General features: G+C 35.3%; 1 protein-coding gene across 5 annotated transcripts in view; it reads left to right on the plus strand.

The window, feature by feature from the left end:
* LOC107135942 (solute carrier family 22 member 9-like) overlaps positions 1 to 24,271 on the plus strand; it is a 54,098-nt gene that overhangs the window by 18,118 nt on the left and 11,709 nt on the right. For all 5 annotated transcript variants that reach the window (XR_007342469.1, XR_007342471.1, XR_007342472.1 and 2 more), the window contains exon 5: positions 23,077 to 23,200. Coding sequence is in view for 1 of the 5 variants with exons in the window: in XM_015478129.1 (XP_015333615.1) it covers positions 23,077 to 23,200 (124 nt within the window). In the remaining 4 variants the exon portion in view is untranslated. The remainder of the gene's footprint in view (positions 1 to 23,076; positions 23,201 to 24,271) is intronic.

Raw genomic sequence — 24,271 nt, forward strand, 5'->3', positions numbered from 1 at the left:
GAGAGAGAAGATGGGAGGGGAGGGGAGGGGGGATGGTAGAGGATAAGAAAGGTAGCAGAATACAACAGTTACTAATAGGGCATTATGTAAAAATGTGGATGTGTAACCGATGTGATTCTGCAATCTGTATTTGGGGTAAAATTGGGAGTTCATAACCAACTTGAATCTAATGTATGAAATATGATATGTCAAGAGCTTTATAATGTTTTGAACAACCAATAAAAAAAAATTAAAAAAAAAAAGAAAAACAAATAATAAGTGTTGGCGAGGATGTGGGGAAAAATGTACACTCATACATTGCTGGTGGGGATGCAAATTGGTGTAGCCAATATGGAAAGCAGTATAGAAATTCCTTGGGAATCTGGGAATGGAACCACCATTTGACCCAGCTATTCCTCTCCTTGGACTCTACCCAAAGGACTTAAAAACAGCATACTACAGGGTCACAGCCACATAAATGTTTATAGCAGCACAATTCACAATAGCTAAACTGTGGATACAATTTAGATGTCCTTCAGTGGACGAATGGATAAAAATTGGTATTTATACACAATGGAATATTAATCAGCATTAAAAAAAATAACAAAATCATGGCATTTGCAGATAAATGGATGATGTTGGAGAAGAAAATGCTAGGTGAAGTCAGCCAATTAACCCCCCCCCCCCCGCCAATGCCAAATGTTTCTCTGATATAAGGGGTGGTGACTCATAGTGGGGTAGGGAGGGAGAGCATGGGAGGATTAGATTAATTTGAGATAGGGAAGAGAGGTGGGAGGGAAAGGGAGGGTGAAGGGGATTAGCAAGAATGGTGGAAGGTGATGGTCATCATTATACAAAGTACATGTATGTAGACTTAAATTGGGTGTCAACATACCTTATATACAAACAGAGGTATGAAAAATTGTGTTATATATGTGTATTAAGATATGTAATGCAAAAAAGTGCATCTAATGGCATAAATTGATGTGAACATACTTTATATAGAGAGATACGTAAAATTGTGCTCTACATGTGTAATAAGAATTGTAATGCATTCCACTGTTGTTGTGTATTTAAAAAAAATAAAATCAATAAAAATTGTTTAGTTTGATACAGTCCCATTTGTTGATTCTTGATTTTGCTTCTTGTGCTTTAGTAGTCTAGTTGAGGGAATTGGTTTCTAAGCTGACATGATAAATACTGGGGCCCACATTTTTCTTGTAGAAGATGCAGGGGTATAATTTCATTTTATTACATATGGATATTCAGTTTTCCCAGCACCATTTATTGAAGAGGCAATCTTTTTTCCAATAAATGTTTTTGGTGCCTTTGCATAATATGAGATAACTGTTTTTATGTGTGCTTATTTCTGTATCTTTTATTTTGTACCACCGGTCTTCATGACTGTTTTGGTGTCAATACTATGCTATAGCTCTGTAGTATAATTTAATGTCTGATATCCTGATGCTTCTTGCTTCACTTATCTTGCTAAGAATGGCTTTGGTATTCTAGGCCTCTAATTTTTTCAAGTTAATTTCATTACTGTTGTCTCTATTGTATAAAGAATGTCATTGGACCCTAATACAAATAGGATTAATTTGTATAGAACTTTTGTTAGTGTGACTTTTTTGACAGCATAAATCTTCTGAGTCAAGAATATGAAAGAGTATTTTTTATCTTCTAATGCCTTCTTCAATTTCTTTCTTTAGTGTCCTATAGTTTTAATTTAAGAGGTCTTTTGGCTCTTTGTTCAATTGATTCCTAAATATTTTTTGAGGTTAATATGAATTGGATAGTTTTCTTTTTTTTCAGTTGATTCATCATTGATGTATAGGAACACAACTGATCTTGCTACATTGCTGAATTCATTTGCTAGTTCTAGAAGTTTTCTGTTGGAGTGCTTTGGGTCTCCTAAATATAGAATAATGTCATCTCTACACAGTCATAATTTGGTTCTTCTTTTCCTATTTGTACCCGTTTAATGTATTTCTTCTGTTTTATTGCTCTGGCTAGAGCTTCCAGGATGATGTTGAATAATAGTGGTGAAGGAGGGCATCCTTGTCTTGTTCCAGTTTTTAGAGGGAATGCTTTCAATTTCTCTCCATTTAGAATGATGTTGGCCTTGGGTTTAACATAGATAAGTTTTACAATGTCAACGTAAAACTATCCCTAGTTTTTTTAGTGTTTTTTTTTAATTGGTTGATCAAAACATTACAAAGCTCTTGACATATCATATTTCATACATTTGATTCAAGGGGGTAATGAACTCCCATTTTTACCCTGTATAAAGATTGCAGTATCACATCGGTTACACATCCACGTTTTTACATATTGCCATACTAGTGCCTGTTGTATTCTGCTACCTTTCCTATCCTCTACTATCCCCCTTCCCCTCCCCTCTACCCCATCTACTGTAATTCATTTCTCTCCCTTGTTTTGTTTTGTTTTTCCTTTCCTCTCACATCCTGTTATATGTAATTTTGTATAACAATGAGGGTCTCCTTCCATTTCCATGCAATTTTCCTTCTCTCTCCCTTTCCCTCCCACCTCTCGTCCCTGTTTAATGTAAATCTTTTTCTCATGCTCTTCCTCTCTGCTGTGTTCTTAGTTGCTCTCCTTATATCAAAGAAGACATTTGGCATTTGTTATTTAGGGATTGGCTAGCTTCACTTAGCATAATCTGCTCTAATGCCATCCATTTCCCTGCAAATGCCATGATTTTGTCATTTTTTAGTGCTGAGTAATACTCCATTGTGTATAAATCCCACATTTTTTTTAATCCATTCATCTATTGAAGGGCATCTAGGTTGGTTCCACAGTCTAGCTATTGTGAATTGTGCTGCTATGAACATCGATGTAGCAGTATCCCTATAGTACGCTCTTTTAAGTCTTCAGAGAATAGCCCGAGAAGGGCAATAGCTGGGTCAAATGGTGGTTCCATTCCCAGCTTTCCCACGAATCTCCATACTGCTTTCCAAATTGGCCGCACCAATTTGCAGTCCCACCAGCAATGTACAAGTGTACCCTTTTCCCCACATCCATTCCAGCGCTTGTTGTTGTTTGACTTCATAATGGCTGCCAATCTTACTGGAGTGAAATGGTATCTTAGGGTGGTTTTGATTTGCATTTCTCTGACTGCTAGAGATGGTGAGCATTTTTTCATGTACTTGTTGATTGATTGTATGTCCTCCTCTGAGAAGTGTCTGTTCAGATCCTTGGCCCATTTGTCGATTGGGTTATTTGTTTTCTTATTGTTTAATTTTTTGAGTTATTTGTATACTCTGGATGTTAGGGCTCTATCTGAAGTGTGAGGAGTAAAAATTTGTTCCCATGATGTAGGCTCCCTATTTATCTCTCTTATTGTTTCTCTTGCTGAGAAAAAACTTTTTAGTTTGAGTAAGTCCCATTTGTTGATTCTTGTTTTTAACTTTTGTGCTATGGGTGTCCTATTAAGGAATTTGGAGCCCAACTCCACAATATGTAGATCGGAGCCAACTTTTTCTTTGATCAGACGCAGTCTCTGATTTGATATCAAGCTCCTTGATCCATTTTGAGTTGACTTTTGTGCATGGTGAGAGAAAGGGATTCAGTTTCATTTTGTTGCTTATGGATTTCCAGTTTTCCCAGCACCATTTGTTGAAGATGCTATCCTTCCTCCATTGCATGCTTTTAGCCCCTTTATCAAATATAAGATAGTTGTAATTTTGTGAGTTGGTCTCTGTGTCCTTTATTCTGTACCATTGGTCAACCTGCCTGTTTTGGTACCAGTACCATGCTGTTTTTGTTACTTTTGCTCTGTAGTACAGTTTGAAATCTGGTATCGCTATACCTCCTGATTCACACTTCCTGCTTAGAATTGCTTTTGCTATTCTGGGTCTTTTATTTTTACAATGTTGAGGTAAGTTCCTGTTATCCATAGTTTTTCTAGTGTTTTGAACATAAAGGGATGCTGTACTTTGTCAAATGCTTTTTCTGCATCTATCGAGATGATCATATGGTTCTTATCTTTAAGTCTATTGATGTGGTGAATAACGTTTATTGATTTCTGTTTATTGAACCAGCCTTGCATCCCAGGGATGAATCCTACTTGATCATGGTGTACAATTTTTTGGATATGCTTTTGTATCTGATTCGCCAGAATTTTATTGAGGATTTTTGCATCTAGGTTCATTAGAGACATTGGTCTGTAGTTTCCTTTCTTTGAAATGTCTTTGTCTGGTTTCAGGATCAGGGTGATATTTGCCTCATAGAATGAATTTGGAAGAGCTTCTTCTTTCTCTATTTCCTGAAATAACTTGAAAAGTATTGGTATTAACTCTACTTTAAAGGTTTTGTAAAACTCTGCTGTATACCCATCTGGTCCCGGGCTTTTCTTGGTTGGAAGTCTTTTGATGGCTTCTTCTATTTCCTCCTTTGTTATTGGTCTGTTTAAATTGTGTGTATCTTCCTGACTCAATCTGGGCAAATCATATGACTTAAGAAATTTATCAATATCTTCACTATCTTCTATTTTATTGGAATATAAGATTTCAAAATAATTTCTAATTATCTTCTGTATTTCTGAAGTGTCTGTTGTGATATTGCCTTTTTCATCCCATATGTTAGTAATTTGAGTTCTCTCTCTTCTTCTCTTAGTTAGCATGGCTAAGGGTCTGTCGATCTTATTTATTTTATCGAAGAACCAACTTTTAGTTTTGTCAATTTTTTCCATGCTTTCTTTTGTTTAAATTTCATTGATTTCTGCTCTAATTTTAATCATTTCTTGCCTTCTGCTACCTTTGTTGTTGTTTTAGTCTTCCTTTTCTAGGATTTTGAGATGAAGTGTGAGCTCATTTATTTGTTGGTTTTTTTTCTTTTTTTAAGGAATGAACTCCAGGCAATGAATTTCCCTCTTAAAACTGCTTTCATTGTGTCCCATAGATTCCGATATGTTGTGTCTGTATTTTCATTTATCTCTAAGAATTTTTTGATTTCCTCCTTTATGTCTTCTGTAACCCATTGATCATTCAGTAACATATTGTTCATTTTCCAGGTGATGCAGGATTTTTCCTTCCTTCTTTTGTCATTGATTTCCAGTTTCATTCCATTATGATCAGATAAAATGCATGGTATTATCTCCACACCTTTATATTTACTAAGAGTTGCCCTATGGCATAATATATGGTCGATCTTTGAGAAGGATCCATGTGCTGCTGAGAAGAATGTATACCCTCTTGATGATGGTTGATATATTCTATATATGTCAGTTACATCTAGGTTATTGATTGTATTATTGAGTTCTATAGTTTCTTTATTCAGCTTTTGTTTGGAGGATCTGTCCAATGGTGAGAGCGGTGTGTTGAAGTCACCCATAATTATTGTGTTGTGGTCTATTTGATTCTTGAACTTGAGGAGAGTTTGTTTTATGAATGTTGCAGCACCATTATTTGGTGCATACATATTGATAAGTGTTATGTCTTTTTGGTGAATGGTTCCTTTTAACAGTATATAGTGTCCTTCTTTATCCCTTTTGATTAACTTAGGTTTGAAGTTGATTTTATTCGATATGAGTATGGCCACTCCTGCTTGCTTCCGAGGACCATATGAATGGTATGATTTTCCCCAACCTTTCACCTTCAGCCTGTGTATGTCTTTTCCTGTCAGATGAGTCTCCTGAAGGCAGCATATTGTTGGATCTGTTTTTTTTTAAATCCAAGTTACTAGCCTATGTCTCTTGATTGGTGAGCTTAAGCCATTAACGTTTAGGGTTACTATTGATATATGGTTTGTACTTCCAGTCATGTTTATTTATTTATTTATTTTAATTTTGCTTGTTTTTCCTCTTTGGTTATTTCCTCCCCCCTTTACTGAGATACCTCCCACTGTTAGTTTTGGGTGCTGTTTTTTGTTTCATCTTCTTATAGTGTTTTGCTCAAAATGCTTTGCAGTGCTGGTTTTCTGGCTGCGAATTCTTTTAACTTTTGTTTATCGTGAAATATTTTAATTTCATTGTCAAACCTGAAGCTAAATTTTGCTGGATACAATATTCTTAGTTGGAATCCATTATTTTTCAGTGTTTGAAATACGTTGTTCCAGGATCTTCTCGCTTTCAACGTCTGTGATGAAAAATCAGCTGTCAACCTAATTGGTTTACCCCTGAATGTAATCTGCCTCCTTTCTCTTGTAGCTTTTAATATTCTCTCCTTGTTCTGTATGTTGGATATCTTCATAATAATGTGTCTTGGTGTTGGTCTATTACGGTTTTGTATGTTTGGGGTCCTGTAGGCTTCCAGAATTTGGCAGTCCATTCCATCTTTCATTTCTGGAAAGTGTTCTAAGATTATTTCATTCAATAGGTTGTTCATTCCTTTGCCTTGGACCTCTATACCTTGTTCTATCCCAATGACTCTTAAGTGTGGTTTTTTAATGACATCTCATATCTCTTGATGTTTTGCTCATGGTTTCTTACCAGCCTTTCTGCATTTCTTTTTGAGTTGATAAATTTTGTCTTCATTATCTGATGTTCTGACTTCTATTTGATCTAGTCTATTTGTAATATTCTCATTTGAGTTTTTGATTTGGTTTATGGTTTCCTGCATTTCTAGGATTACTGTTTGATTTTTTAAAAATCTCTTTCTCCTGGTAGTGTTCATTTTTTGCTATTTGAATCTGCTTATGTAATTCATTTTCAAAGTATTCTTTCATTGTTTGGACTTGCTGTCTCATGACTTCTTTAAGATTCCATTCCATCTGAGTCAGGTATGCCTTGAGTTCTTTCTCTGTCCATTTTTCTGATGCCTCTAGGTTCTCCTGTAAATTTAAGTTATCCTGCATTGTTTGTAATCCTTTTTTCCCTTGTTTTTTCATGGTGTTCACATTACTTTCCAACTCTGTTTGACTGCTGTGTTTCTGTTTTCTCCTATAAATTTGTTTTAGTTTTTATAGCTCCAAGATCTCTCCTTTGTGTTGGGAGACAATGTTTAAAGATGTTGGATTTAATTTTGATTTAAGGTAAATTCATTAGTTTCATTAAAGGCCTACAGATTTTGATGGCATATAGAGAACTGAGGTTTGAACTTAGGATTTTATGTTAAGGTCAGGCGATTTGATGGTATGGAGGGTAGTATATGTTAGCTTCTTTGGGGGGTTGCTCAAATGCAGGCGGATATTAACAAGCGAATAGACAGGAGTACTTGGGGGTAGTTAAGGGCTTAGGCGGACTATAGATCGACTCGTAGTATTCATCTATTTGCATTTAGTAAATTACATGTAATCAGGGTGGTCATGCTTAAGAGAGAGGGTGAGAAGAAAGAAAGAGAAAAAAATAGAAAAGAAAAATAAATGTTAAAAAAATAATAAAATACAGTAAAATAAAAATTACAATTTAAAAAAAATTTTTAAAAAGGCACTGTTAGGCTTCTATTTTCTTCGCTTCCAGTAGGTGGTGCTGTGCCTTCTGGACCAAGATTTTGCCCTCTGGCTATAGGAAACAATCTGTGTGAGGCTGCTCCCTCCTCCCCCACCTGGTATCTCTCCAAGCCTGTTAATTTAGGTTTATTCCTGGTCTCTAGTCTCCTCGCTTCTCCTGCCAGACAGGCCTTCCCCAGTGTGATACCTTTCCGCAGTTCAAGCTACACTCTGGGCCTGCAGTTTCCTGGATGTGGAGCACGGCTATTGGGAACTGACCCCCTATTGTTTTGATTCCCTCCGATAGCCACTCCTCTGAGAGCTGGCGAGACAGGTTTTATTTTCGCCACTGGTGGGAGGGGGGAGTTGGAGGTCGGGTGCCTTTACCTTTCCCCACGCCTCTATTCACGCTCACTCTGATAATCACGCCCCCAGAAAGCCAGGGAGAGATTTTATGTGATTTCCCCGCTGTATGGGAGAAGGGCTAAATGTCACACACCTGTTCTATAGCTGAACTTGCTGCGATCTGTCAGAAACTGGCGATGGTGACGTCAGCTCTCCAAGATGGTGGCCACTGGCTTCCTCGGTGGGTTGTCCGGTGTTGAGGGCAGATCTGGACTGTTTCTCTCCCCCCCGTCTCAAACCCAGAACTCAGCTGGAGCACAGTGAGGGCACAGTTGGCAGGACCTTACAGAATCTGCAGCACTGTTTCTTTGCATTGCTGGCACGCCATTTCTCGGCGCGCAGTCTCTGACTGCGGGGCGGGCTGCCGATCAATCAGCCTGAATCTCCAGGCGCACGGTTCACTCATGATTGAGCCACAGTAATTGATCCTCAGGTGTTGGAAATCCTTCCTCTAGGTTTTGGTGCACCCCAATTTTGCTGGAAATTCCTAACAAGATAGCTTTTGACCGTTCTAACTCATTATTCACCTCTGCAGTGACGTGGTACACAGGGGTGATGCACTCTATTCACCGCCATCTTCTCTATGGTTCTTTTTTAGTGTTTTGAAAATGAATGGATGCAGCATTTTGTCAAATATTTTTTCTGTATTCATTGAGATAATCATGTAATTCTTGTCTTTAAGTTTATTGATGTGATGAATTATGTTTATTGATTACCATGTATTGAACCAAATTTGCATCTCTGGGATAAACCCCACTTTATCATGTTACTCTATCTTTTTCAATTTTTTTATTTGTTTTAATTAGATATGCACAAGAGAGAATGCATTTCGATACATCATACATAATGGAGTATAATTTCTTATTCTTCTTCTTGTACATAATGGGAAATCACACCTGTTGTATAGTTAGATATGTACATAGGGTAATAATATTTGATTCATTCAACTAATCTTTCTACCCCCATACCCCTCCCCTCCTTTAAATCCCCTCTATCTAAAATAACTTTATACTTCCCTAGTCCCCACCCCCATGGTAAATTTTTATTCACATATCCAAGAAAACTTTTAGGTTTTTTTTTTTTTTTTTTTTTTTTTTTGCAGGGGGAGGATTGGCTTATTTCACTTAGCATGATATTCTGCAGCTCTATCCATTTACTGGCAAATGACATAATTTCATTTTTCTTTAAGGCTGATTAATATTCCATTATATATGGAAAAAATATATATATACATACATATACTGTTGTTTCTATGTTGAGCTTGTGAATGGAGCTGCTGTAAACATTGATGAAGCTGCATCATTCTAATATGCTGATTTTAAGTCCTTTGGATCTAAACTGAGAAGTGGCATAGTTGATTCAAGTTGTGGTTACATTCCAAGTTTTCTGAGAATCTCCATACTGCTTTCCAGAGTGGTTGCACTAATTTTCATTCCCAAAAGCAATATTTGAGTGTATCTTTCCCCCCACATCCTTGCAAACATTTATTCTTGATTTTATCCTTCATAGTTGCCATTCTGTCTGGTGTGAGATGAAATTTTAGAGTAGTTCTGATTTGCATTTCTCTAATTGATAGTGATGGTGAACATTTTTACATACATTTGTTGGTTGACTGTATTTTGTCTTCTGTGAAGTGTCTGTTTAGTTCCTTAGCCCATTGATTTATTGGGTTATTTGTTTTTTTGATATTAAAATTTTTGGGTTCTCTATATATCTTACAGATTAATGCTCTATCTGAGGTGCTGGTGACACAGATTTCTCCCATTCTCTAGGCTCTCTCTTCACATAATTGAATGTTTTCATTGCTGATAAGAAGCTTTCTGGTTTGAATTCATCCCACTTATTGATTCTTGATTTTACTTCTTGTGTTTTAGGAGTCTTGTTAAGGAAGTCACATCTTAAGCTGACATGGTGAAGATTTGAGCCTACTTTTTCTTCTATTAGGCACAGACTCTCATTATTATGTTTTTTTTGGTATGTGATTTGCCAGTATTTTCTTAAGAATTTTTTCATCTAAATTCAGTAGAGATAATGTTCTGATATTTTCTTTCCTTGATGGGTCTTTGTCTGGTTTTGGTATCAGGGTGTATTAGCTTCATAGAATGAGAGTGAAAGGTTTTCCTCCTTTTCTATTTTATGGCATAATTTGAGGAGAATAGGACCTTGAAGGTCTTATAGACCTTTCTTTAAAGGATTCTCATCTGAGAATCCATATGGTCTTGGGCTTTTCTTTCTTGGTAGGCTTTTCATGGCAAATTCAATTTTGTTATTTGAAATTGATCTGTTTAAATTTTCTATGTCCTCCTGATTTAGTTTCAGTAGGTCATATGTGTCTAGAAATTAGCAAGGATGGTGAAATGTGATAGACATCATTATCCAAAGTACATGTATGAAGATATGAATGGGTGTCAACATACTTTATATACAACCAGAGATATGAAAAATTGTGCTGTATAAATTTAATAAGAATTGTAATGCATTCCACTGTCATTTATTTAAAAAAAATCAATAAAAAAGATTTGCTATTTTATTAGAGTTTAAATTTAGTAGTTTCTGATTATTATCTGTATTTCAGTAGTGTCTGTTGTGATATTTCATTTTTCATCAAGTGTCCTGGAGATTTTGATATGTTGAATCACTATTCTCATTTACCTGTATTTTAAAATTTTATTCCTGATTTTTCTGCTATCTTTTTGTCATTTTGTAACATATTTTAGTCTTCATGTATTAAAGAAGCTTCTATTTTTTATTTTATCATTGATTTCTAATTTTATTCCATTATGATGGGATCATATGCAAAGTATTATCTTAATTTTTTTTGTATTTGCTAAGAGTTGCTTCATGGCTTAAAAAATGGTCTATTTTAGAGAAGGATCTGTGTTCTTTTGAGAAGAAAGTGATTCAGTCTTTGATGGATGAAATATTCTATATATGTCTGTTAGGTCTAAATTTTTAATTGTATTTTGTAGTTCTATACCTTTTTTATTTAGTTTTTGTTTCGATGATCTCTCCAGTGGTGAGAGAGGTGTGTTAAAAGCCACCCAGTATTATTGTTTTTTAATATATTTGATTCTTAAAATTGAGAAGGGTTTGTTTGATGTACATAAATGCTCCATTGTTTGGGGCATAAATATTTATTATTGTTATATTTTGTTGATGTATAATTCCTTTAAGCAGTATAAAATGTCCTTCTTTGTCCCTTCGAATTAACTTTGGCTTGAAGTCCACTTTATCCCATATAAGCATATAAACCCCTGCTTGTCATGAAATTCATGTCTATGATGTGTTTTTTTCCAAGTTTTTATGTTCAGTCTGTGGATGTATTTGCATATTACATGAGTATCTTGGAGACATTATGTTGTTGGGTCTTTTTTTAAATTCAATCTGCCAGTCTGTGTCTTTTAATTGATGAGTTTAGGCCATTAACATTCAATGTTATTATTGAGATTTGATTTTTACTGTCATTTTGATTTATTTCTCCCAAGATGTATGCTCTCTATTCACCTCAGAGATTGTTTCTTTTGCTGGGAAGAAACTTTTTAGTTTGAATCCATCCCATTTATTGATTCTTAATTTTAATTCTGTGTCAAAGGAGTCTTATTAAGGAAGTTGAGGCCTAATTCAACATGATGGAGATTAGGGCCTTCTTTTTCTTCTATAGATGCAGAGTCTCTGGTTTTATTCCTAGGTCTTTGATCCACTTTGAGTTGAGTTTTGTGCATGGTGAGAGATAGGGGTTTAATTTCATTTTGTTGCATATAGAATGCCAGTTTTCCCAGCAACATTTGTTGAAGAGGCTATCTTTTCTCCAGTACATGTTTTTGGTACCTTTGTCTGATATAAGATAATTGTAATTTTTTGGGTTAGTCTCTGTGTCCTCTATTCTTTACCATTGGTCTACCAGTCTGCTTTGGTGCCAATACCATGCTGTTTTTGTTATTATTGCTCTGTACTTTTGTTATTATTGCTCTGTACCAGATCTAAGGTCTGGTGTAGCAATGCCACCTGCTTCACTCTTCCTGCTAAGGACCGCTTTAGCTATTCTGGGTCTCTTATTTTTCCAGATGAATTTCATGATTGCCTTTTCTATTTCTATGAGGAATGCCATTGGGATTTTGATCAGAATAGCACTTTTACTTTGATTTGTTTTCTCAATTGATTCACTGTTCTTTTAGTGTAGTCCCCCCATTTGCTGTTTTTCACTTTTATTTTTTATTTCTTCTTCATGACCTATCTTATTGAGTATGTTTTGTAATGCAGGCTTTCTAGTTGTGAATTCTTTTAAGTTTTGCTTATCATGGAATGTTTTTATACCAAAATAAATACTGAAGCTTAATCACTCAATTGTTCTGGGCATAGTATTTTGGCTGGCATCCATTTTTTTTCCCCAGAGCTTGGTATATATTAATCCAGGACCTACTAGCTTTAAGAGTCTGGGTTGAGAGATCAGCTGAGATCTGGATTGGTTTTCTTCTAAATGTTATCTGTAATTTTTCTCTGGCAACTATAAAATTCTATTCTTATTCTGTAAGGTAGATATATTTATAATGACGTGACTTTGTGTGGGTCTGTTGTAATTCTGTATATTTGGGGTCCTGTAAACCTCCTGTATTTGATTTTACTTTTCATTCTTTAGGTTTTGGAAATTTTCTGATGTTATTTTATTGTGCATTCCTTTGGTTTTTATCTCCAAGCCTTCATTTACCCTGATAAATCTTAAATTTGATCTATTCAGATTATCCCATATTTCTTGGAAGTTCTGTTCATGGTCTCTTAACATATTTTCTTCATGATCAACTTTGTTTTCAATATTATGTTTTGCCTTCATTGCCTGAAACTCCATCTTTCAAGTGATCTAGTCTGATTGTGATGTTTTCCAATGAATATTTAATTTGGTTTGTAAATTCCTTCATTTTACATATTTCTACATTTTATTTCAGAATCTCTATCTCCTTATTGAAGCAATCTTTCACTTTTTGCATTTTCTCTCTGATCTCTGTCGTTATATCATCCTTCACTTTGCAGATAAGTTTAACTATGTACATTCTAAAGTCCTTCTCTGGCATTTCTTCCACTGTGGTGTGGAATGGTTTCTGTTATTGGAGTATCTTGGTTTGTGTGGTGTGATTTGTTACTTTGCTTTTTCATTTTGTTTGTGCATCCACCCATCTAACAGTATGAATTTCAGGTAGTGGAGTTTCAACTCTGTGGACTTATGATGTCCCTGAAGATCTACAGTATATCACTGCTTGGTGGGAGACAAATAATAACAATTACCAATGCAAACAATATAAAGTATTAAACTGAATAATTCCTATTATGACATCTACAATGTTATTTATCACAATAAACATAAATCATATGATCAGTGATTGTCTACAACAAAAACAGCAAGTTTGCAAAAGGGCTTACAATTTCAAATGGTAGACAGGGAAAGAAGAGAGTGATATAGGATGTTTTGATTATGAAGGGGGAGGAGAAATGATAGAAGTAAAAACTTAAAGGAAGTGTCAAAAAACAATACTGATTGGCTGTTAATGGAAGAAAATAGAGAAACAGAATCAAGGGATGTCCTTGGTAAGAGAAAAAATATATAGAGAGTAAAATTTTTAAAAATTACAAATAAAATAAAATAATAAAAAACAAAACTAAAACATATTAATCGAACATCCAAGTCCTCAACAAACTGAGCCATCAAAAATAAGTGACTCCAAAAATGCTAGGAATAAGGAGGAAAATCAAATATGTATGTATGTCCATGAACCATTAAGGTCACAATTAAACAGAGGAAAAAAAAATGAAAGAAAGTAAGAAACAAACAAACAAATACATAAATAAAGAAAGAAAAAAAGAAAGAAAAGAATAATGAAAAGTTTAAAAAAGTCAAAGAATCGAACTTCAAAATATTTTCAGGTTTTGTTCCCAGCAGTTTTGGGTGGTCATCTGGAGTGTTACAGTCCACCCTCTGAATTGCTGGAGTGAGAGAGGTAATCCCATAGGTGGAATGCCTGGAGAGAGGGTTTAAGCTTAGGTAGGCGTTGGGCTCTTCACTGAATGCCAATTGGTCCAGAGATTTAAACAGTACACCTCCAGTGTCCAGCAATGGCTGTTCTATGCTGGGAAACTGTAAACCAGGGAACTCCCCTGGGTTCCACTTGTGTGTTGCAGGGAGCAAATACAGTATGTCACCTTCAGATAACGCATTTTCTTGTCTTGGTCTCAGTTTCCAAATTCAATCACTCTTGCCATATCATATCCTGCCCTTCTGAGTTCCTAGACAGATAGGTTTCTCCCAGCCAGTACTGCAAGCAGCCAGTACTGCAAGCAGCCAGATCAGAAGGTGAGGGGTAGAGCCAGGTGGGTTTCCCCAACCAGTTGTCCTCTGTGTAAATCTCTCTCCATGTGTGATTATCTCCTGGACACTTAAGCACACTCTATGTTGTGTAGTATGTGTTTACTGGTCCAAACTCATGTTAGCCAAGAACCGAAACCTACTGGTCCAAACTCATGTTAGCCAAGAACCGAAACCTACAGCTTTATTAAGGAAGTCATTGCCTGCTCTTGAATGTTGCAATGTGAACCCTAATTTATTCTCTCAGTTGCAACATTGCTGTTCTAATTCCTAGGTCTTTGATCCATTTTGAGTTGCCTTTGTGCAGGGTGAGAGATAGAAATCTAATTTTATTCTTCTACATATGGATATCTAATTTTCCCAGCAAAATGTGTTTAAAATGTTGTCTTTTCTCCAGTGTATGTTTTTGACAACTTTGGCAATAATCAGATGTATCTGCATGGGTTTATCTCTGTGTCTTCTATTTTTTTCCATTGGCCTTCATGTGTGATTTAACAAGTTTGGTTGGCTTGAGTTAGAGTGAAAATCAGTATAAAGCCTTAGATTTGCATTTGAATAATTTTCTCACAGTTTGTAGGTTCTAACATTTGAAACAGATACAAAAGTATGTTTCAATAATTTCTAATTTGTTATAACTTTTCTGTGTTCATATATGAATATACCACCAGTGAAACTCCCCATCATGTACAACTAGAAGAAATGGATCCTAAGTAGGATAAGTTACACTCTATGTATTTATAATGTCAAAATACACTCTTCTTTTATGTATATCTCAAAAGAACTAAGTTTTCAAAACTTCATCAATAAATAATCTTAACTTCTCTATGATAATTTATGTAATAACTGACTGATAATAATGAATACCTAATATCTCCACCATATAACTATTCCGCTGTAGTTTTCTTTTGTGCTCTAACTTTACTGTAACCATTTGAACCTCTGTATTTTCTCCCTTACCCACCATCTTCCTTCATTGACTTCTCATTTTTTTCTATTTTCTTTTTTTGTATCATATTTTAGATTCTAATGGAATATACAATTATGAATGTGTAGCCCTCTCATACTCTTCTCTATTGCTATTCATAGACATTCTTCTGGAAGGAGCAGAGTCATAGAGATCATTAGAAATTACATTTGTAGTAGATGTGGATATATGGCTTACTTTAAAACTATCACTCTTATTTTCTACTTTCAAACTTGCATTACAAGTTAAAATTAACAATGGAATTTTTCTGAGCTTATATGCTAAAGCTAAGATATATCTTCAGATTAAGAGTTATTACAAAAAGATAACTACTCACCAAAATATCCTCCATATCAAAGAGGAAGAGGAGTTTATCTCAACAGATGCACAAGTCTAGGACTTCTGAACATGTGAGGAATAATGCCAGCAATTCTCCATCCAAATTTGCATTTCCCAAATAAAAAAACCCACACATATTTAAAAGGATGAACTTACAGAAGGAGATAATAAAATGATTATTAAAATGATTAATGAGTTAAACGAAGATCTAAGGAACAGAGTGAGAGAAAACTCAGGAGGTAAAAAACCATTTCAGTGGGAGATTGACTAAGAAAAACACCCAACCAGAACTCCTAGAAATTAAAAACACAATAAATAGAATAAAAATTAATTTGGAAGAATCAACAACAGATTAGATTTTGTATAAACAGAGCTTCAGGCCTTGAAGAGAGTTTATGTGAACTTGAATACTTATAGGCACTAAAATAGAAATAAAATCACTATCAGAATATACAAGAAATATGGGAAAGCATTAAGAGACCAAACTGACTTTGTAAATTTGATGATAAATAGATGGATCTGAGATTATCGTGCTAAGTGAAATAAGCCAATCCCCCAAACTGCAAAGTCAAATGTCTCTTTGATATGCAGATGGAAACATGCAACAAGGAAAGAAGAATAAAAGTTCAGTTAGACAAAGGGGAATAAAGGAAAGGGAGAGGAGATAGGAATCGGAAAGACAGTAGAATGAATTGGACATAATTTTCCCATGTTCATGTATGAATACATGACCAGTGAAACTCCACATCATGTACAACAAAAAAGGATGAGTTCTTGATTAGAATAATTATATTATATGTATGTATAATATGTCAAAATATACTCTAATATCATGTATACATTAAAAGAACAAAGGAAAAGAACATCACTGGAATTGAAAAGGGCATGGTGATACAAGCTAATGGTACTAAGAACTTTTCAGTCGAATAATAGAAAAAAAATTTTTAAACTTCAAGTATTAGGTGAACATTTAGGAGTCATATAGAACTAAACATATAAAATAGCAAAAAAATCTCTCTGACACATCATAATCAAAATGCCTAACATAGTGAATAAGAATGGAATTTTAAAACTGCAAGGAAAAATGTCAGAGCCAGGCACAGTGGTACACCTGTAATCCCAGGGGCTCAAGAGGCTGCTACTTCAAATCTAGCCTTAGCAACTTATCAAGGCACTAAGCAACTTAGAAAGACCCTGTCTCTAAATAAGTTACAAATAATGGCTGAGAATGTGGCTCAGTGGTTAAGTGCCTCTGAGTCCAATCCCCAGTAGAGAGAGAGAGAGAGAGAGAGAGAGAGAGAGAGAGAGAGAGAAACATGTCAGCACACATTAGAGGTAAACCAGTGCAGACAACTCCTCAGTTCTTCACACCATTTTAAATCCAGGAAGGTATAGAATGAGGTTATCTGATCTCTGAAAGAAAATTCCCAACCAAGATCACTATATACAGCAAAACCATCCTTTAGAATCAAATAAAAAATAAAAACTTCCAAAAATGAGAATATACTAAAAGAATTCATGACTACAAGGTAGCACTACATAAAATACTTAAAAAAATACTATCCATAGAAGAATTTAAAAATAATCTCAACTTGCCTCTAATGTGGGCTGCCATTTTTCTCTTTCAGCTTTTAAAATTCTATCTTTGTTCTGTGTAGTAGATGGTTAATTATGATGTGTCTTGGGAAGGACGTTTTTTCATCTTATCTATTTGGGGTTCTAAATTCCTCTTGTATTTGGATTTCCACTTCATTCCTACAGTTTGGAAAACTTTTTGATATAGTTTCACTGAAAATTTTATACATTTCTTTAGTTTGTGTCTTTGTGCCTTGTTCACAAAGAGTCTTAGAATTGAGCTCTTAATGCTATCTCTGATTTCTTGTATATTCTGGTCATGATTTGTTACCTTTCATTTATTGTTGACTTTGCTTTTAAAATTGTATACTTCATCTTTGATATTAGAAAATCTGCCTTGTGTGTGGTCTAATATATTGGTGATGCTTTCAGCTGAATTTTTTATTTGATTTATTATTTCTGTTCCAGAATTTGTTCTTTTCAAAAATTTCTGTTTATTTTAATATTATATCATTTCTGGTATATTATCTCTTAGTTCACTTCATAGCTATGCCTTTAGTACACTGAAAAATTTAATTAGCAGCTGTTTTAATCAGCTTATTTTGCTACTGTGAACTCAAGACCCATCAAGAAAAATATTAGAGGAAGAAAACTTGATTTGGGGGCCAACGGTTTCAGAGGTCTCAATCAATAGACAGCAGGCTCCCATCCTCAGGGCTCAAGGTGAGACTACTCATCATTGCAAAGGTAAGCAGTTCACATGATGAACAAAAGGCAGAGAGAGCGGTCTCCACTTGCCAGATACAAATATATACCTCCAAACCATGTCCTCAATTCCCACCTCAGCCAGCTACAACCCACCACTGCAGTTACTACTCAGTCAATACCTATTAAGGGATTAATTCACTGGTTAGTTAAGACTCTCACAACTCTATTATTTCTCCTCAGAACCTTCTTGCGTTTTCTCACACATAAGATTTTGGGGAACACTTCATATCCAAATCATACATAAATTTTCTAAATTCTTTTTCTGGCATTTCCTCCATTATGATATCAATGGGATTAGTTGTATTGTGGGGTATTTGGAATGACTTGATTCATTGCTTTCCATATTGTTAGTATTCCTTAAGGGATATTTATCTCTTTTGCTTTTATATAAAGGACATTTTCTTGTTATGCTGTGGGTTGGGTGAATGCCTTGAGGTCCACATTTTCACTCAATTTAAATTTCCTATTATGTCTAGTCTCTAAGAGGACACTGAGAGGAGAGAGATTAATTTCAAGTAGTTACAACCACTTCAGAACAATTTCATACTCATAAATCTTTTAAAAACGTATTACAAATGTTCTCCAGAAATCCACTAGTCTGAGTGGTAAATGGGGGTGATTTTATTTAATTGGTTGATAAATTAGTTAATAAGAAAATAAAAATGTTTTGAAACTGTATTTGGCTTCGAACCTTTGTGGGGGGGTCTTATCCTGCATGCTAAATTCTCATGCCCCTAGGATTTAGTAGATGAAGTTCTCAGGTAGGCATGTGGATTTCCAACATCACTGAAGAGTTCTACCCATAGGTCATGGTAGCAGACCACTACGTATAGACGGTGAATGGAAAGATTTCTGTAGCCCCCCTCCACTGATCACCAAATATGAACTTTAAATTCTCCATCCCTAAATGTATGCTGCCCACCTGTTTAATTTTCCTGTCCTTTTCAACTGATCATTCACACCACAGGGCCCAAAGGGAGAGTAGGTTATACTCTCCCCTGTTTCTGTCCTGAATTCCCTGGTTCTGCTATTCACTATGATCATGTTGGGATCCTGATTTTTCAGGTGAACTTGAGATAACACAGTAAGCACTGGCTGAGATAAAAGTGGAAGTTTTTGTAAAGAACTCTCAAGTTCCTACAGGAACAAGATTCAGCTTAAACTCCTCCAGTTAGATCTCCATTTCTGTTCTTCATTTACATGTTGAGAAACATGGAGCACATTTAAACACCAGTTCACTCAGGGGTGTTTGTGTCTGCCAAGTCTAGACCGCCTTTTAAAGGTTTTTATGTGTCCAATTGTTCACTGTGTTTAACTTTCCCTTTGTGTGGTCCCTCCCTTTGTGGTGGTGCAGGCTCTGGTATGTTTCCTTATATCCTTCGTTCACAACACCAGAATTTCTGGGCTTCTCTGAATCTCTGACAGACAAATACTGATTTTTAATGATTTCCTTCATACACCCATCTTGTAATTAAGAAGTATTACTGTTTCCTCAATTCCAAACATCAGAGCAAGTGGGAAGTGTCTTCTTCCTCTTCTCACCGTTTGGGAGCCTCTGAACAACACACTGTTGAACAAGGACTGGATATGAGAAAAAATCAAGAGAAATGTTAAAAATTCTTAGAAACAAATAAGAATAATGATACAACATACCCAGAAATCTGGGACCCTTAGAATGCAGATCTAAGAAAAAATATAATGTAGTAAGTGCCTACTTTTAAGATAGAAATATCCTAAATAAAAAATCTGATATTACATCTCAAGGCCACAGACAATGAGGATCAAACTACTTCTATGTCCATTAGATGATAGTACATAATCAAAATACAAACCAATGAAATAAAAAATAACCCCCCCAAACTCACAGAATTAATATAACAAAGAGTTAATTCTTGGAAAAAATAAAGAGGACTGTTAAACACTTAGCCAAACTAATTATAAGAAAAAAAATAAGGAACCATCTAAAGAAAATTAGTGCTACATGGACAATATAGCCACAGACATTTCTGAAATACAAAGGACCATTAAGGACTATTAAAAACTTATTTTCCTATAAATTGGAAAATCCAGATGGTATTGAAAAATTTGTAAAAACATGTGACTTACCCAAACGACAGCCAAAGTGTATAGAAAAGCTAAGTGGATAAAAAAGCAGTAATATTGAATTAACAATAAAGGCCTTTGTGACAAAGAAAATTCTGGTACTAGTTGGATTTTTGGTTGCATTCTACAAGACCTTTAAAGAAGAAAACTTCTCAAGACTCTCTAACTTGTTTCATGAGATAAAAAGGGGATAATATTTATTACAAATTTATTCTATTAAAGCAGAAACACCCTGATACCCAAACCAGATAATGACAAATAAAGGAACAAAAACTGCAGGCCAACATCCTTGCTGTATCTCATGGCAGATAAAAAAGGACTGAAAGGCAAAATTAATCAGAAGAGACAAAGAAGACTAGTTCATACTGCTTCAGGAATCTACAGATTCAATGCTATCCCCATCAAAATGCCAATGAAATTCTTCACAGAACTGGGAAAACAGTCCTAAAATTCATTTGGAAGATTAAAGATGTAGAATAGCCAAAAATCTTGAGCAATAAGCACAATGCTGTAGGCATCAAAATGTCCTTCAAATTATATTACAGAGATATAGTAACAAGACCAGCATGGAACTAGCATATAAGTAGACATGAGGACCAATTAAGCAGAACAGAAGACACAGAGAAAAATCTGCAAAGATACACTCATGATCCTTGTCAATGGTGCTGAAAACATACAGTGGAGAAGATATTATTTTGAAGAAATGGTGCTGGGAAAGCTGAATATTCATATGTAGAAGAATGAAATTATATCCGTACCTCTCATCTGACATAATAGTCAAGTCAAAGTGGCTCAAGGACATAGAATTTAGAACAGAAATTCAGAAACTGCTAGAAGAAAACATTAGTTCAACATTCCAACATATTAGTGCAGGTATTGATCCTACAGCATAAAAATAAAACAAAGAATCAATAAGTGGGATGTTATGAAATTTTAAAAACAAATTGCAGAGCACAGGAAACAAGAACATGAATAGAGATTCTGCTGAATAAGAGAAAATATTTGCCAACTGCTCTTCCTACAGGGAATTAATATTCATAATACATAAAGAACCCACAAAACCTTAAAATCAGAAAAACACACGATAAATAAATGAGCAAAACAAATAAGACCTATTTCTCAAAAGAAGAAATACAAATACATAAAAAAGTTCAATATCCTTAGCAATCATGGAAATGCAAATCAATGCTACACTGGGATTTCATCTCACCCCAGTTAGAATGGCATTCATCAGTATACAAATAACAATAAATGATGATGAGAATGAGGGGGAGAGGTATACTTATACAATGTTGGTGTAACTGTAAATTCCTACAACCACTGTGGACATCAGTATGAATATCACTCAGAAGACTAGAAAAAGAATCACCATGTGACTCAGATATTCTACTCCTCTCTATCTATCCACAAGAACTAAAATCAGCATTCTATAGGGATACATGCGTACCCATCTTTATGGCAACACAATTCACAATACCCAAGTTATGGAACCATCCTTGATGTCCATCAACAGATAAGAGGATAAAGAAAATGTGATACATACACGAAATGGAGTTTTACTTGAACAACAACAACAAAAAAATGAAATTATGTCATTTTCTGGGAAATGGATGGATCTGGAGCACATCAAGCTAAGTGAAATAAACCATTCTTAGATCAGTGGTCAAATGTTCTTTCTCATATGCAGAAATGGGAGAGAAAAAAGGAAATAAAAAAGGGATCTCACAAAAATTTAAACGAGACCCATAGAGTAGTGAAAGGAAATGTAAAAGTAAACAAGGAGACGTATGTAGTTGGAAATAAAATCAACCAAATTATGATATTGCCATGATAAAAGGTACCACAATGATTCCATTTTATATATATAATTAAAATCACTAATTAAAATATAATAGAAGAGGGACCAGTGGAGGAGAGGAAGGGGATCATGGTGAGGGAGTAGAGAATAGAGAAGGGGAGATACTGGGGAATAAGGTAGATCAAATTATGCTGTGTGCATCTATGAATACCAGTATCATATATAGATATAATAGATTAATAAAAACTTTTAAAACTAAGTTTTGATTTGATTCTGTTATTTCTTATTTTAGGGACCTGATAAAATTAATATTATTTTTAGTACAATTTGTGGTAACAACCACTGTTATGCTCTCTCTCTCTGTACTTTTTAAAAAATTAAAATACATAGTGACTATGAAGATGCTTAATGAAAACTAAATGTATTTAATAAACATGAAATGACAAAACAATAAAACATTTTCCATCACATCAGGAAGCACTTGAAGATTAGATAGCCACAACTATGTCATGTATTTTTGTTTATAGCTTTCAAAGAAAAATGCCCAACAGAGAATATTTGGGGGATTTGCAACTTTGGAGGTGATAAAGGATGAGAGAAAGAACATATTTCCATCTATAGCTATTTAATGAAGGAGCAGCACTGTTTATCATGTTGAAAATGAAGGCAGCCTGGACACCTTATAGCATTTTTTTCCACAGATCATCTTCCTTTCCTTTCTTTAGAAAGCCTAAGACAGGCTTTTATGCTCCTCCTCCCAAGAGGCTGACTCAGTGGAAGAGGCCTATTTGGTGAGAAGTGATTCTAAGAGATGATTACAGATTAAGAGAATGAGATAAATTCAGATAGACAAGAGTGTACCCTGTGGTGCACTCATTCATGATGTCATTCATCCTCATAACAAATCTGAAAACTGGTGACGTTGCTGTTTCCATTACATAGATGAGAGTGTCCAGGCAGACTGAGCTGTTTGTGTATCAGATTCCACCACAGTGGCAGGAGCAGGAGTGCTTCCAGTCTGCATGGGACCTTCAGTAAGCAAAAATATTTTGGGGGTTCTTATTTTAGGAAAAGAACCCTTTATAAATCAGCATTTCTTTTGCCCTTACAAAGAACTTGAATAAGGTCTGAACAGCCAAGTGTCCCTCATGCTCCAGTGCTATGGATGCCATAGTCAAGGTGTGTCCAACCAAGAAGGCTGCTAATAGGAGGGACTCTGCCATCCCAGCTGTGCAGGTCTACTGCATGCAGGCATCATTTCCCATTTGCCCAGTTATGGTACCAGGCAACATGACAGTGTGTTTCTTGGCTTAATTGAGCCAGTAGTAGTATTAGATTGAAGGAGAATGAAGGTAATGTGGTAAATACCATGTGAGAGTTAACTACACTTCCATTGTCTTTGATCAGGTGGATATCCGAGTCAGCTCGGTGGCTGATTATCAACAACAAACCCGAGGAGGGCTTACAGGAACTTAAAAAAGCTGCACGGGTGAATGGAATGAAGACTTCTGCAGATGCCCTAACCATAGAGGTGAGCAGGATGGGAGGTGCTTATGTGACAGGGAAGACACACTATTAATAGGTGTCCAAAGATGCAATGTGGTGTAATTGAAAAGATTTGGCACAGAGATTTTATTCAGAGGAGGCAAAGAGTTCCAATTTTTTCTTCCTTTTGGTCCTCAAAATTAATTCACACATCTCCCTCCACAGGATTTTAATCTTTTTATTTGACTAGTTTTTAATTTGACAGATAACACTGTATGTTTTTATCTTCACAATGTGATGTTTTGAAGCCTACAGGGTGGAATGGTTAAGTCTAGCTAATTAACCCAATTAATTAAACTAATTAATAAAAGTCTCAATAAACCAACATGTTAGTTAGCTTTTGGTGTCAGTGACCAAGATACCTGAGAAGAATGATTTTGCCCAGGAAAATTTTACTTTGTGCTCACAGTTTCAGAGGTCCCAGTCCATCGTCAGTTGACTCTATAGATCTGGTCCAGAGGTGAGATGGAGCATTTTTTTTGCAGAAGGCATTGCAGAGGAAGGCTGTGCACTTCATGGTAATCAGGAAACCAAAATAGAGGAGATGGAAATAGAAACAAACATATAATCCCCAAGGTATTTCCCTAGTGACCCACTTCTCCATCTACACCCCACCTGCCTATGGTAAACCACTTTGCAACCCATGCAAATTTTTGAATCCTTCAAAAGGATTAATTCACTGACTATGTATGATACTCATCATCTAATCATTTCACCTCCCCCAATAACAGTGGAACGTTGGGGGGGGGACCCCTCATATCCAAACCATAATAACCAATAATAAATTTAAATGTTACAAGTCAAAAGTGCATTTAATATATATAATCTACTGTATATATACACACACAGTACCTGGTGGAGTGTAGGTTGTTACCATAAAGGTTATGTTGATGAGAACTATGGCTCCCTGCAGCTGTCTAACATGTTAAAAGAATATCATGCAGTATCCCACAGGAAATGATCAAAATTCAAAGTGTATTTCTGTAGAAAGTATATTGTACTTTCACTCTGGTAAAGTTAAATAATCTTTAGTTGTGATATAATCAATTTTATTTAC

The sequence above is a fragment of the Marmota marmota genome, unplaced genomic scaffold (assembly GCF_001458135.2).
Source record: "Marmota marmota marmota unplaced genomic scaffold, marMar, whole genome shotgun sequence".
Taxonomy (NCBI): Eukaryota; Metazoa; Chordata; class Mammalia; order Rodentia; family Sciuridae; genus Marmota; species Marmota marmota.